The sequence below is a fragment of the Anser cygnoides genome, chromosome Z (assembly GCF_040182565.1).
Source record: "Anser cygnoides isolate HZ-2024a breed goose chromosome Z, Taihu_goose_T2T_genome, whole genome shotgun sequence".
Taxonomy (NCBI): Eukaryota; Metazoa; Chordata; class Aves; order Anseriformes; family Anatidae; genus Anser; species Anser cygnoides.
In genome coordinates, this window is record NC_089912.1 from 25,532,438 (window position 1) to 25,549,133 (window position 16,696).

Here is a 16,696-nt window from a genome sequence, read left to right on the forward strand (position 1 = left end):
TTAGTCAAAAATATCCCCAGACCTGAAAAAGAATGGGAACTACTGAAATAATACTGCTGCTGAAGTGAGGTCTTCCATAGTGTCCCTGCAGGCAGTTACATCTAGTTTTATTTTCCAAAGTCCGTGGTATTTCTCAGTAATTCTCACTGAAAACAGATGCTAAAAATTAAACAAACTTTTTGGATCCTGAAAAGTCTAACCATCTGTATGTATTCTCTGAAATTGACGTGAATTTTTAATACTACCATGAAGGGTCTATCTAGATTATGAATATTCACACTCTTGTTCTGGAATGCCTTTTTTGCAGGAATCATTGAATTCTCTTAGTGCAGGGGCTTACATATAAAGTGCATAGGTGTCTCAAAGAGCAATACGTACACGTTTCCAAATGGCAGGAGGTGATGGAAGAGAAAAACTCCAAAAGATTTTGTATGGTCTGCACAGGTAGCTCCATATTATGATGAAGGTGGTGTAATTCTTTGTAGAAAGATTGGAACGTGTCTGGAACCAAGATCAATGTCTATCCTTGTATAGTTAGGTTAGTTGTGTGCCCCTACATTAAGAGAATGTATCTCATGTTGTCTAGGCAGTGGGAAGGGTTGCTATGAAAAACCCTGCATTTTCTTCTAATGATTACCTATACTCAGTGACTTGGTGGTGTTGTTGGTTTTTGTTGTTGTAGTTGTTTTTTGCCTTATGTTCTATAGCTCTGGCTGCCCTGTGAGTGAATCAGAGAGAACCATCTACTTTACATGGGTTAGGAGTTTGCTAACTGTGAGAATCTGCCCCTGTGTTGTGCATTCTTTTGGCACAAATGTCAAACACAAACATGCCTGTGAAAATGTTCCAAGCAGCTTTTGTGAGCAGCATCACTGAAGTGTATATTCAAGTAATACAAATCTGAAAACCAGTGAAGTAGAATAGTGGTTAATAAATATTTTATATTTCTTGGTGCTTTCAAACACTACCACCTCTTATAAGTGGGGGGAAAATACCTGCAGTACATAAATATTCTTTTTTTGTTTTGTTTTTCTTAATGCTTATTCCAATTGCACAGTAAGAAAAAATGCCACTAATATGTCATGTGAAGAATAATTTTGGTGTGGTGCTGAAGGATGGAAGACATTTAGGAGCTGTGGAGAGGACGGCTGTGGTGCTTTTGCAGTTCTGAGGAAAACATTCTATAATGATAGCATATACTTGAGAACGGTATAAAAATTATTGCTCTTCATAGTAAATTAATACTATTCAAGGACTGATTATTTAAATGTGAAGCAGTGTGTTTTATCTTCCAAGAGGGGATGGGATCAGCTCAATTTGAGCAAACCCAATACAAAACCCAGTACTATTAAGCAAAGTGAAGGCTATTTTGTGAAAGCATTATTGAGAATGCAGGGTAAACATTTACTCTGCCAGTAATACATTTTTGCTGTTGTGAATATCTGTGTTTGCTACAAATCAACTTAAGAAATACTGATAAAATATTGCAGTGCAATTAATACTGTATCTTAAGTCATTCTTTTCATTAAAAATAGGGATTTTTTTAAATTAATCACTACTGTATTTGAGTCTGGATGAGCTCTTCTTTGCTACATTAGTTTGGTACAGTATTGGTTGAGTTCTTAAATGTTCATTTGAAACTTTGTAAATATTGTTAAAAGTGCAAAAAGTGATAAAAGATGTAATTTAGTGAGATACTGTTAGTGTGGAAAGGCTGTGTGTAGAGTTGCTCTTGTCTAATGGATACTGCAAGTTTTTTTGTTTTCTTCTGTGATTTTTTTTTTGTATATGTATATCTTGAGCATCTTCTGTATGTTTTGCTTATCTTGAGCTTCTGCCAGTAGGGTGGCAGTGACTTGTGATACCTGTATACCCAAGTTTGTAGTTTTATTTCTAAGTACTAAGTAAGTTTGACACCCTTGGTTATAACTTCTCATCTCTGGCTTGTGTGGGTATACCGTAGCAGATAACAATACATAAAACAGGAAGCAAATCTGTCAGATACCCATAAATTACTGGCACCACTTTCTCTAGTTTATCTAAGACAGTCAAGTTGAGACTTCGTCCAAAGATCACAAGACTTACTCTGACTCTGGAGAAAATTGTGTGAATGACTTGCTTATTTCTTATGGTGAAATTCTGCAAAAAGTAGAATTCAGTGAAGTATGAATCTGAACCCCAGCACAGTGAATGTCAATAACAGAGCTTTATGAGAAATAATGTAATTATGAGTCAATAATGGACATTAATGACAAGGATTCTTCCTTTAATGAATAGAAGAGTGCGAGGAGGGCAGGAGATGGAAGGGAAAAACTGTGGAGGTTTTACCTTCCCCTGTCTCCAGTATGCTTTAAAATGCAGTTGTGGCATTTTGAAAGTTGTTCTTATCTCATCTTTCAACTTTTTTTTTTTTAGACCTCTGAATAGATGCAGTTTTGCATAGTGCAGCAATCTCACTTTTTTTTTCCTGTGCTTGCTTTTTAAATACTTTTGAAGTTTACATAACAATTTCTTTCATAATTGATCAAATGCATGCACTTAGACTCACAGACCTACCTCGTGGTGAGATAGAGAAAATGAGACAGAATTATTGTTGATTATGGAGTGTGTCTTTTGAATCGCTTGAGTGTCAGGGTGCTACTGTTGTTGTGTTTAAAGTCTAGAACATTGACAATTCAAGATAAACTACCAGAATTTCTTTTCTTGAACCCATTAGCTGATTTTTCATTTGTTTTCTTTATAAGCTAAATAAAACCTGGCTTGTATGTTAAAAATAAATAAATAAATAAATAAAAATTAAAATTGAAAATCCCTTCAACTGTGCCAGCATGAGTTTTCATGCCAGTAATGACAAAGACTTCAGAATGATCGCATTAGTTGACTGCATGATCTATTTGAACAAGTCATCTTTTCTCTAACTATACCTAACAGTAGATGTGTATAAAAGGAGCATAAGGTGATGATCAGAGGGCCGGAGTTACTTTCCTATGAAGACAGACTGAGAGAGCTGGGCATGTTTGGCTTGGAGAAAAGAAGGCTTCAAGTTTCCCTGGAGTCTCATTGTGGCCTTTCAGTACTTAAAAGGGGGCTTATCAAAAAGATGGAGAGTGACATTTTACTCAGGCAGATAGTGATAGGACAAGGGGGAATAGTTTTATACTTGAAACATACGTTTCAAGATACATGAGGGGCAACTGAGGTCACTTGGTTTGTTTAGTCTAGAAAAGAGGAGACTGAGGGGAGGCCTCATTGTGGCCTACAGCTTCCTCATGAGGGGAGTGGAGGGGCGGGCACTGAGCTCTGCTGCCTGGGGACCAGTGATAGGACCCAAGGATAGGAATGGCATGAGACTGCATCAGGGTGGATATTAGGAAAAGGTTCTTCATCGAGAAGGTGGTCGCACACTGGAACAGGCTCCCCAAGGAAGTGGTCACAGCACTGAGGCTGTTGGAGTTCAAGAAACATTTGGACAGTGTTCTCAGACATGTGGTCCTGTGTGGAGCCAGGAGACTTGATGATCCTCGTGGATCCCTTACAACTCTTGATGTTCTATGATTCTATAAACTAAAAGAGGGGAGATTTAGATTAGGTGTTAGGAGGAAATTCTTCACTATGAGGGTGGTGAGGCACTAGAACAAGTTGCCAGCTAGAAGCTGTGGATGCCCCATCCCTGGAGGTGTTCAAGGCCAGGCTGGACGGGGCCCTGGGCAACCTGGTCTAATGGGTGACATCCCAGCCTGTGGCAGGTGGGGTGGAAATAGATGGGCTTTAAGGTCCCTTCCAACCCAAACCATTCTATGATGATTCTGTGAAGTAGGGCAGGAGAGTAGTAATGCAAAAATTAGAATGTTTTCCTGTTCACAGCAATAATGAGAGGTTCTTGGCTTGGAGTTTTAGTCCAGATTATGTTTAACAGATAATGATAGTTCTTTGTCATTGATTTGTAATACTACTTTAAATTAATCTATTATCTTGGCATATTTTTTCTCCAAATGTGCTTCTTTGCTTTTTATTTTACAGCTGTTGGGAACATTTTAAGAGGAGGTTGTGTTTAGGGTAATTTGTCAGGTTTGTTTCTTAGTTTCTCTGCTTTTAGGAAAGAGGAGGACAAACTGAAAATAATATGAGGTGGTAGAATGGAACTACTGTAAGAAAAGGGGTAAGGGATATAAAACTATGCCTTCTGTAGAATGGGATTGGAACAATTCAGGGCTTTGCCTGTACTGATGATCTACAGGCTCATCATGCTAAAATAACTATTAAAAACTCACTGTTTGGAGGAATTTGCTTCAGATTACCTTGGAGAACAATCTGAAAGTGGCTATGCTAAGGCAATATAAATGATAACAAATAGATGGAAAGTAAAAGACTTTGAGTATTCCTTTTTTTTATTTTTTTTCTCCAGAGCAGTAAGTCTTTTTGTTGTTGCTGTTTTTTCACTCATCCATCAGATTAATACATGAGCCTTCTTAAATGCAGATCAGATTAACAGAGACTGTGTCTAAACTACACAATATATATATTACGTAAAATAGATTATAAGCACTGGAGAGAGATAACAGAGAGCATGAAAGATGTTCAGTTGAGACAGTTGCTACTTGTAGATGTGTTATAACAGCAAGCCAAAGAGACATGACAGTTCTCCAACAGCTCAGGTAAATAAGTAGCACAGTACCAGTTTTAATACATTTGCAACTTCGAGATGACAATCTTTGATTAAGAAAAGAAAGACAAATATGAGTTCGTTTAAACTTCTAATAATTTGTGTAGACATTAAGTCACAAGTTATAAAATCTCATCCCATTATGTCTCTGTTCAATCCTAATACTCTGTCCTTAACTAATTTAATTTGTAATTGGGTAAACAATACTTTCAGAAAAGTGCATGTTGTCTTTATTTTTAGCCCAGGCAATTTGTGTGACTAAACTCAAGTTTGTGTTAAAAACAAAGAATCTGTTTATTTTTTATTTCTGTCATACTGTGAAGCATTTCTGCTGTTGACTTTCAAAGTTTGGGTATAAGGTTCAAATGAAGTTTAAAAAAAAAAAATTAAAAAAATTACTTCCAAATCCAGGCAAAATAAAAAAGAAGACTATTTCCTTTTCAGTTTGCATGTTCAGTGTTCACTCTGTAGATGCATATACCTAGAGTTCACAAAGGCATTCATATCAGTTGCATAAGCTGATCTTTGTTCATACTTACCATCATCTACCAAAACACCAAAGTCAGTTTCTTATCTGTGCACATCATTGCCCTGTGTAATCACATACTGTTATCATCATTGTACCTGTCTTTCCTTCTCAGTGGCTTCCAAAGTGTTTAAGCCTATCTTTAGTATCTTTAATTAAGTTGAAGCTTCTTGCAGGAGGAATTTTTTCTTTGTCTGCTTTGCCCAGTCCTCATGAAAGAGAAGGTCCTGTCAGATTTGGAGTTTATAGGTGTAGTCAAATGCCAGTATTTGATGATCTTTTCCTTCTTAAACAGCCTTAAGTATGAAAAATAAAATTTAAATTAGATAATAGCATAACTGTCAACCCACAGGCCATATCCATGACCTTATAGACTAATGTCTGTTACATATAAATAAAATATAGCAATGAATTAATTTCTTACGGTAATCTAGACATCCTACATAATCTTTGGACAAATATCTCGGTAAAGCAAGTGGTGTTTTTCCTTGATGGCACTTTTGTAGGACCTGCCCTTCACTGAGCAGACATAGATAAAGTTGATTTCATCTTTTCATTTTAAAATGAAAATTTCTCTTCTTTTCTCTTTGAACAGTCTGATACCTACCTCTGCATGTCAGTACCCCTGCCAGTGGATGATGAAGCTTATGTAGGTAAGTATTGGTTTACTATAAGAACTTAAGCGAGCCATTTTGAAGAAGGTCAGCATTTTCTTTTTTTTTCTGTGACTGATATTGACTTAATCTTTGGCTGTCAGAGTTTCTAAAATGCATTCATCATGGCTAATGCAGAAACAAACTAGAGAGAGCTACTTAGGGTCAAGGTAACAAACTGTATCTGGAGAGATTCATGAGTAATAGTAGTTAAGGAGCTGCATGCAGATGCCTCTGGCAGTCAATATCAAACAGCCCCATTTGTAAAGTATTGGTTTCCTGTCTTCTGGCCGGATACTTAATTCTGCTCCACTGAACACACTGTTTATTTACCTGCTGGTGTAGGCTGTAAATCCTTTGCACTTACAGTCTACATTGGCTGAAGTGAGATTTTACTTATCCAGGGAAGAAGAAGAAGAAAAAAAAAACGAACCCTCTCTCCTCCATTTTTTTTAATGTTGTAGCTTGAATAAGGTGGCAGACAAACAGTGGGAAATAGTGTACCAGCACAGAGATCATACAGATCTGCAAAACAATACCATCTGTTCAGAAGGTCTTTGGGGTTCTTTCAATTTTGTTTTCCTTGCTTGTGAACCTGCAGTCGTTCAAGTAGAGAGAAAGCATGATGATTTTTCTTTAGATAGTTTCACTATCGGAATGTTCTTTAAACTGAAAATATCTAAATTCTTATCCCTTGTTGTCTTTCAGGATATCTGCATTTATAATAAATATGATAGAAATTTTGTATTTTTGTTATAAAGTATTATGGGACTATTGTTCCATGTAGATTTCTATGTGGAAATTCTTTGGATATAGAATCTTCTTTTCAGTCTTTCATGTTACATTTTGATATTTGAAAAAAAAAAAAAAAGTTATTTTTTCTTCAGTGCTTTCCCTGTATTTCTGCTTAGCAAAGAAGTTGGCCCCGACTGTGAAATTATGTTTTATCTGTGAGTCTGACTCCAGGAAAAAAAAAATTATGAAAGGAATTGAATGGTCATTCTCTGATAAACTGTATTTACCATGCAGTGCATGCAATTGACTCTTCTGCTTTCAAGTAATTCATAGAAAGGCATACCACTAACCTGCTGCTTAAGCGGTTTATTTTTTTAATGCTTCATTGAGTTGCAAAATTGCATAGTTCAATTCTTTTTTAGATTGCTGCACATTTATTTCTGTCATTTGGTGTTTACGTGTATTAAATCCATACAAAATACTTCTAGTGGTGTATACGTTTAGAAGGACCTACTAAAAGAATTTACTTAAAAATGGAATTTGTGCAAAATCTCAATGTGACTCAGCCAGACAACCCATTTTTTCTCTGACAACTGAGAAACTTCTTGTTTTCATATGTTTCCTTTTTTTAATCAGATTTTGACCAGATTTAATTTTCTTTCCAATGATCACTGTGCTTGAATACACATAATACAAAGTAATATAAGGTCTGGGCAACAAAACCATTCTAGTTGTTATATGAAGCTTTGGAGAGCAAGAGGAACATGATCAGCAAATTAAAAAGAAAATACTATTCTGTGAACATGAAGTTTTCCCACAACAGTATTGCTTACAATATCTTATATTTGGATATTTTGAAAATAAATTTAAATTGCTTTATTTTTTTTCCCTCTTTGGTCACTTCCACCAACATGTATTATCAGTGTGTGGTCGGTCTTAAGCATGTGATCAGTTCCATCTGACTTCAGTGAAGTCACTGAAAAGTGATTTCAGTTGAAAATATTTGTCAGATTGGAGTCTTCACAACCAACACAAGTTGCCTAGTTGCTGGAAAGACCAGACTCAGACATATCCGACTGCAGCAAATACAAAGAATGCAAACTGACCTATCTTACAAAATATATGAATAGAAATTCTAACTTCTTCTCAAGAAAGAGATTTTTACAATAGGCGTCATCCAAGAAATTTAACTTTACTTAATATCTTCAAGTGCTACAAAACCTAGTATTTACTTAATTGCATGCATGTATTTTGTGTTGCTTAAATAAGCATAATATTGACGTATACAATGAAATATATCTTTCTAATAGGATCTTGTCTACGTTTTCAAATAGTTTAAGCAAAATCTGCATTCATTGCATTGCCAATAGATGACATAATTAACTCTCTTTAATTCCTGTTTATCTTTGTGACAGCTTTTAAAAACTAAAAGATGATCTGACGTACTGGCTGTTTTTTCAGCAATGTATTGAAAAGTTAATATGTTCTCTCAATAGGTGTGAATATGTATAATGAAAACAAAATGAGTTTCTGAGACAGTACAGTGGTAAAACTAAGATCAGAATCTGTGTTCTGCCTCCAATTCAATTTATTTACACTCAATACTGCCAAGTAAATGTTTTCTCTTATCTTCGGTATATTTTTTTTACACTTTCCTTTATTTTCCTGCTTTTGGCCTCTCTCCGCCTTCCAACAGAGCGTGGAAGAGCAGGTTCCATTAAAAAAACCTTCAGCAGCACTATTTTTTTGCATATTGATGAAATATAAGGGCCTTGGAAGAGAGGACTTGTTGTTTTAGCTGCATACATTAGTAAGTAGAAAACACTGTCTGCAGATTTTTCCAGTATTTTTTATCAAATATTATAGAATCATAGAATGGTTTGGGTTGGAAGAGACCTTAAAGACCATCTAGTTCCAATCCCCCTGTCATGGGCAGGGGTGCCACCCACTAGACCAGGTTGTGCAGAGCCTTTGTTCAGCCTAGCCTTGAATACCTCAGGGATGGGGCATCCACAGCTTCTAGTTGGCAACCTGCTTCAGTGCCTCACCACCCTCATCTAATCTAAACCTACCCTCTTTTAGTTCAAAGCCATTACTCCTTGTCCTGTCACTATATCCCCTGACAAAGAGTCCCTCCCCAGCTTTCCTGTAGGCCCCCTTTAGGGACTGGAAGTCTGCTGTAAGGTCTCCCTGGAGCCTTGTCTTCTCCATGCTGAACAGCCCCAGCTTGCTCAACATGTCCTTCTTCTGCCTGGTGGATGAGGGAAAGGCTGTTGATGTAGCCTACCTAGGCTTCAACAAAGACTTTGAGATGGTCTCCCATAGTATTCTTCTGGAGAAGCTGGCAGCCCATGGCTTGGACAGGTACACTCTTTGCTGGGTTAAAAACCGGCTGGATGGCCGGGCCCAGAGAGTGGTGGTGAACAGAGTGAAATCCAGTTGGCAACCAGTCACAAGTGGTATTCTCTAGGGGTCGGTGTCAGGGTCCATCCTCTTTAATGTCTTTATTGATGATTTGGATGAGGGAATTGAGTGCACCCTCAGTAAGTTTGCAGATGATGCCAAGTTGGGAGGAAGTGTTGATTTGCCAGAGGTTAGGGAGGCCCTGCAGAGGAACCTGGACAGGATGGGTCGATGGGCAGAGGCCAATGGGATGTGTTTCAACATGGCTAAGTGCTGGGTCCTGCTCTTTGGCCACAACAACCCCTTGCAGCGCTACAGGCTTGGGGCAGAGTGGCTGGAAAGCTGAGCAGAGGAAAAGGAACTGAGGGTGTTAATTGATGCTCACCTGAACATGAGCCAGCAGTGTGCCCAGGTGGCCAAGAAGGCTGACGGCATCCTGGCTTGTATCAGGAATAGTGTAGCCAGCAGGACCAGGGAGGTGATCATCCCCACACAACAAGAAGGACATCAAGGCCCTGGTGGGTGCCCGGAGCAGGGCTATGAAGCTGGTGAAGGGCCTGGAACACAAGTCCTGTGAGGAGCAGCTGAGGGCACTGGAGTTGTTTAGTCTGGAGAAGAGGAGGCTCAGGCGAGACCTTATTGATCTCTACAGCTACCTGAAAGGAAGTTGTGGGGAGCTGGGGGTCGGCCTCTTCTCACAGATAACTAGTGACAGGACTGGAGGGAATGGCCTCAATTTGCACCAGTGGAGGTTTAAGTTGGAAATTAGGAGACATTTCTTCTCAGAAAGAGTAGTCAGGCATTGGAACGGGTTGCCCAGTGGCAACCTTGCCAGGGAAGTGGTGGAGTCACTGTCCCTGGTGGTGTTCAAGGAAAGGTTGGATGTGGTGTTTAGGGGCATGGTTTAGTGGGTGACATTGGTAGTAGGGGGATGGTTGGACCAGGTGATTTTGGAGGTGTTTTCCAACCCTAATGATTCTACGATTCTGTGATTCTTGTACTGGGGTCCTCAGAGCTGAACATGGGGCTCCAGGTGGAGTCTCGCAAGAGCAGAATAGAGGGGGGGAATCACCTCCCTCAAGCTGCTGGCAATGCTTCTTTTGATGCAGCCCAGGATATCATTGGCTTTCTGGGCTGCAAGCTCACATTGTTAGCTGTGGTGGTTTTACTTAGCTGGGAAGCTGAGCTTCACCACAACCACTCTCCCACTCCCCCTCCTAAAAGGGAAAGGGGGTGAAAATACAATGGAAAGGGCTCAAGGGTTTAGATGAGGACAGGGAGATCACTCAACAGTTATTATGACGGGCAAAAGAGACTTAGCATAGGGAGATTAGAGAAATTTATTGCCTATTAGTAACAAGCTAGAGAAGTGAGAAACAAAGGAAACAAACTAAAAACACCTTCCCCCTATCCAATCTCTTCTACTTCCTCCCCCTCAGCGGCGCAGGGAACAGGGAATGGGTGCTGCGGTCAGTCCCTGATGCTTTGTCTCCACCGCTCCTTCACGGTCACTCCCTGCCCCTGCTCCCCGTGGGGTCCCTCCCACGGGATGCCATCCTTCCCGAACTGAGTCTGCAGGGGCTGCCCGCAGGCAGCAGCTCTTCAAGAGCTGCTCCCACATGGCTCCATACCACGGGGTCCATCCATCCCCCAGGAGCAAACTGCTCCAACCTGGGTCCCCCACGGGTGGGTGGCAGCTCCCCCCAGACCCCCTGTTCCTGTGTGGGCTCCTCTCCGTGGGCTGCAGCTCCAGCCCGTGGCCTGCTCCTGCGGGGGCTCTCCATGGGTGGCAGCATCCTGGGGTGGTTCTCTCTCCTCACTCTTCCAGCTGCTATTGTGCAGCAGTTTTTGTTTTGTTTTGTTTTTTCAACACTGCTCTTACAGAGGTGCAAACATCATTTATTGGCTTGACTTTGGGCAGCGGCAGGTCCCTTTGGAGCTGGCTGAAACTGGCCCTTATCTAACATGTGGCAGCTGGTGGATTCTTGTCACAGGGGCCATCCCTGCAGCCCACTGCTACAAAAACCTTGCTATGTAAACCCACTACACTGACTCATATTAAGCTTCTTCTGAACCAGCACCACCAGGTTTGAATTCAGGACTTTAGCTTTATTTCCCTAAATATTTGAAGCCAGCAGACTGCCATGCTTGTACAGGGACAAAGGGTATAACTTCATTCTGTAAAACTGGAAGGCTACTTTACCAGAATGTGCCAGCTAGTTTAGAGTCAGTTCTCAGACAGTATCAAATGAAGAAACTGATCAAGCTTACTTACAAAGAGTTACCAACTAGAAGGATGAGTACAGCAAGGTTTTGCCTTAAAGGTCTTTTTCAAGAATGCACCTGTGTATTTCTGCAGATGCTGTTTAGTAGAGGGTCAGATTGTCAAGGCTGAGATTTTTGTTTGAACCAGTCTTTCTGTGGTGAAAGATCTGCAAATGCTGGCAAACAGGTGTGGACATTGAGGAGTGTTCACTTTTGTATTGGGTTGTTTTGCATTTAGGTTGATATTAGGAGCATAACTTTTGCTTCTAATTATGACCAACAGTTAATAAGAGAAATGAAATGACTATGAGAATTATATGCAAAAGATATTAATGAATGAGGTCAATAAGTAATTTTTCAAGAAAGTATGATTCCAGTCACATTTGAAAATCACATCATGGTTTTGTCCTTACACTTCCTTTCTGATTAATGTTTATGGATAAAAAGACAAACCAGAAAATAGATTGAGTCTTTAATGGTGCAGGTGTCGATAAATATCAACTTTTGACTACTGAGCTGTAGTGATAGCTAAAGGGTGTTCTACAGACACTGTTAAGAATCGAGTCTGACATCAAGTCACTCAGCCAAGAAATTTGACTGTCATCATCACCTCCTGATGTTCATTCACATGGGTGACCAGTAAATAAACGTGTCTTTTTCTTGGAGACTCATGATAAGTCCCTATCTGTCAGAATGTTCTGTAGAAATGAGATGAAACCCATTACACTCAGCAATACAAAAGGAAATAGTTAGATGATTTATTACTTTTTTTCTGTATGTGACTCTCAGATGCTGCAGGTTTATTTCTCTAGTATGGCATATTACTTGGCAATAGCGAAGTTTATATAGTGACTTGACTGTATTGAAGACCTCTGATCTGTCAAACTGTGGACATTGATATGTTGATATTTTATGAGTAAACTCAATTATACTAAAAGAGCTAGTTTTTTTAAAAAGAATATCAACAATCATTGGATTGCTGTTTGTAAAGATAAACATTAGAAATCATTTTTTTATGAACATATGTTAGCTAGATACTGTTATGTTTTAATTGACGTCCTGTTTGTTCATTCCTGTCTTGTTTCTTTTAGAGTTCATAATTCATAGTAGTATTTTTGTCAGGAAAGTAAGTAAAACTTGATTCAGATTTAGTTTATATACTGAAACTATTCCTCTTATTTCCGTAATTACTTTGTAGTGCTTCTCCATGCATTAAAAAAATAACAATAAAAAATTTTAAAAAAAGATAAAATTTATTTGATGGTTATACCTGAAAAGACACTAAATCAGAAGTGGTATTGTGGTTTTTCCTGACTTTTTTTGTTTTTCAAACTATATGTTTTGCTTTAAATAGAATATTATTAACAAAAGTAACTAGTTGGAAAAAAAAAAAAATAGCAATAATTCAGGGTTTTTTTAGAAGTTTTTTTTTATTTAAAAATGCTGAATTCATATCTCATTTTGAGTGCTTTAGTAAGAAAAGTACCAATCTCTTGGGTGAGTTTGCAGTCATGTAAGTGAACAGTACAATTCCAGTCACATATGATAATAGGTAAATATCACTGATATTGAGCTTATTAGTTCTCGAATTTTGGACTGTGAAAGTCTTTGCAGGCTTTCTACTCAATTTTGTGTATAACTATCAAGTATGAAGTGCTGTCCAATTATACCACTTAATAAATTCTCAAGTGTTGGTACTGTGTTTGACTAAAACTATGATTTTTTTCTTCTACAGGAAATCAAACTTACTTACATATTGACTTGTGTTGTATTTATTTTTTACAAAATATATAGGCTAGAAATGTAACTAGAGGCTTTTGTTTGATACTTCTTAAGCCTTTGTTTGTAACAAGTATTGTATTTGGTTTGAATCTCACGCTAATTTTTATGGCTTTTACCACTTTTTTTTAATTTTTTTTTAATGTTTTGGGTTGTTGGTTTTTGTTTGGTTGGTTTTGACCCCCCTCCCCCCCCCCCCCCCCCGCCCCGTTTTAGAAAACTGATATAGACCTGGCAGTGTTGCTAAGAAAATATCTATACCAGAAAAGAGTAACTGACTCTTGCAAAGCTTTCTGTAGCTCACGTGCAGACAGAGGTTTTTTTATTACTCTTTCAGAAGCAATGATGAAATGTAAGCTTGAGTAATGTGTGTAAGTGGTTCACATAGAATTCTGGTTTTAATTTGTTAATTGTAGTGCTCTATTTTCTATTTATACTAGTAGTATTTGTTATGCTATTTACAGTAAGTTTTATAATGGTGCTTGAAGGTCCCATTCATGCACCAGAATGTCATTGTGGGTGGACACTCTGTAAAGAATAAAAGACCTCTTGACTCACTCATTACAGTAAATATAGAGAATGAGAGAGTGGCAGGAGATTGAAGAGAAACAGTAAGGCAGTAGAAGAGGTAGTGTCTTTAGCAGATGAGAAGCCTAATCTTTAATTTAACATTTATTGAAGGCGGTTCTTCAAGGTGTTGCTGCAGTACCTTTTGTACAGGTATTGAGTTCTGCAATAAAGATCATTAAATTTCACATCTATGAACTAACTGCTGATAAACGCCTTCAGAAATTTCCTCTCTTGCTTGCATTGGCAACAGTAGCTTAAAACACTTGAAAACTATGACAGGAAGTCCATATAACGTAATGCATTATCTGTCCCATGCAAGAGTCAATCACGGTTTCACTACTAATTGTTAGTCATAAAAATACCAAAACAAAAGAACGTTATGTAACACAGATTAGTTTTACAGCTAAGGAATGAGTAAAATTTGCTAGTAGGAAGAAAGATCTTACACATACAATCTTTGGACTTGCATGCTGGTGACTTTAGCACTTCTGCAAACTCATTCCAACAAATATGTAGTACTTAAAGTAACTTTTGCTTCCTCTTTTCCCTGGTCATGTGGATGCATCTCTTGTTTCCCAAACCAGGCCCCCCAAGCTCATTTCTTATGATCTGCCTGTTAACCTTATGTATTCAAGCTAGCTTTCGACTGCCATGCCTTAACATGTGGCTGTTTTACCTCATTTTTTACTGTAAACCTCAGCTCCGAAAAGCAGGGTTGAAAGCTATCTGGTTTTTTTCTGTTTGTTTTTTTCCCTCAAAACCTGGGACAATAATCCACATTATCATTCACTTCAGGAGCTCTGCATCAGCTGCTGTTAACATATTGAGTTCAGAGTGCAAGTAAATCTGCAAAATTCTGAAGTGGAAATGGTTTCTGTGGTTTACAGCTTCTTGATCTACCTGTACTAACACTCTCAGAGCTAGAAGACACTTGGAGGCTCCTAAATGTTTGTGTACATGTAATGCAAGGAGTGACTCAGTTTTGGAATTTCTGCTGTAGAATAAGGTTAAAAACCTCCAGCTCTCTTCTCTGTCTCGCCTGAAGAAAAATTCCTTCACATTCCCTGCATCTGGCACATCATCTGGCACAGTAATAACAGAGGAAGTTGCTCAATGTATCTTGTTTTATTTTTAGAAATGCTGTGTATTGTACATTTATGATCAATATTACTACAGTGTGATCTAGTAAACTTTTTTCAGTACTGAACAGAATCACAAATATTCAAGAAACAAAAATAGTGGTTTTGTGGCATTGGATAAAGAACAGAGACATTTGAGTGCTGAACATTCATTCACCTTCATCTAAGTTTCTAATAATGAGAAATATTTGGGCAACAAGTGTGTTGACTTTAAGCGGACGTTGTTTTCCTTTCCAAAAGGGTTGTCACATTATTGAGAATAAATCATAATTCTATTCTTAGAGCTGTTGTCCCAAGAAAGATGCAGTAAAAGCGTAAACAAAATGAAATACAGGAAGAAGATATCACTCCAACCAATGCACCAGATACTACTTGCTCTTAACTTGTAATTTCATGTTTGTATCTTTGAAGAAGTCAAAAAAAAAAAAAAAGTTCTGTTAAATCACAAATGCAGATTTTGAAGCTAAGATTTATATTAGACTGGTTACAACAAAAATTGTGGTTTAGGATATTTCCAGTTATTTTCAGTATTACAGAGAAATAATAGCATGAAATGCCCTTCCTTATGTAAATTATCATGAGAGTAAGGATACTTTTATCATTTTGTTTTTCAGTTGACTTTAAACCTCATGCCAGCATGGACACTGTCCATCACATGTTACTCTTTGGATGTAATGAACCCTCTTCTACTGAAAATTACTGGTAAGAGATGCAGGTTTGCTTTTGTTATTGTATCTAATTGTTTGTAGTGGGTTTTTGAGGAAAGGTTTTTATAGCAGGGGGCTGCAGGGGTGGCCTTTGTGAGAAGAATCCAGGAGCTGCCACATGATAGATAAGGGGCAGTTTCAGTCGGCTGCAAAGGGACCTGCTGCTACCCAGAGTCAAACCAATAAACGATGTTTGCGCCTCTGTGAGAGCAAATTTAAAAAAGAGGGGAAAAAAAAAAAAAAAGCTGCACAACAGTAGCAGGGAGAGTGAGGAGTGAGAAGCAGCCCTGCAGACCCCACGGTGAGTGCAGCAGGAGGGCAGGAGGTGCTCCAGGCAGGCAGCAGCAGTTCCCCTGCGGCCTGTGCAGGGAGAGGCCCCTGGTGCAGCAGGCTGTCCTCCTGCAGCCCATGGGTCCCACACGGAGCAGATCTCCACGCTGCAGCCCCCCCGTGGAGGAGCCCCCGGTGGAGCAGGTGGATGTGGCCTGGAGGAGGCTGCGGCCCATGGAGAGCCCCCGCAGGAGCAGGCCCCGGGCCGGAGCTGCAGCCCGTGGAGAGGAGCCCACGCAGGAGCAGGGGGTCTGGGGGGAGCTGCCGCCCACCCGGGGGGGACCCGTGCTGGAGCAGTTTTTAGTTTGCTTTTAGTTTTTCACTGTGCTGGTATGCTAGTGATAGGCAATAAATTATATTAATCTCCCTAGGCTAAGTCTCTTTTGCCCATGACAGTAATTGTTGAGTAATCTCCCTGTCCTTATCTCAACCCCTGAACCATTGTATTTTCTCCGTTGTTTTCTTTGAGGAGAGGGAGTGAGAGAGTGGTTGTGGTGGAGCTCAGCTGCCCAGCTGGGTAAAACCACCACATTGTTCTTGTGTTGCTTGCCTCCACATAAACCTCTTCCAGTGTCACAGTTTCTTTGAAAAGCAGAAAAACTCGAAGGAAGAAGAAATTTATAATGTTCCAGTCTTTCTACACTTACTATTTTTTTTTGCTGACTCCTCTGTAAGGAGGATAAAAGATTTTCCGATTCTTCATGATTAATTCACTATCTCTGAGAAGGAGACAGGAGCTATAGTGGCAGGGCGCTATTGCATACCAAGAAAGCTAGGCTGCTAATTTGTATTTAGAAGACTAAATCAGTAACCTGTTTTTCAGTAACCTGCTTTTCAAAAGAAACGAATACTGTGAGGCATATCTGGAGCCACTGAGGAAATGACATTATTGATGGCAATTGTTAAGCAGACTATAGCTTCTCCAA

At 39.1% G+C, this 16,696-nt stretch overlaps 1 protein-coding gene across 9 annotated transcripts in view; it reads left to right on the forward strand.

Moving 5' to 3' along the window:
• The window catches only part of PAM (peptidylglycine alpha-amidating monooxygenase), a 140,829-nt gene that overhangs the window by 59,923 nt on the left and 64,210 nt on the right, over window positions 1-16,696 (forward strand). For all 9 annotated transcript variants that reach the window (XM_048050217.2, XM_048050219.2, XM_048050218.2 and 6 more), the window contains 2 exons: window positions 5,785-5,842; window positions 15,348-15,435. In XM_048050217.2, the coding sequence (XP_047906174.1) occupies window positions 5,785-5,842; window positions 15,348-15,435 (146 nt within the window). The remainder of the gene's footprint in view (window positions 1-5,784; window positions 5,843-15,347; window positions 15,436-16,696) is intronic.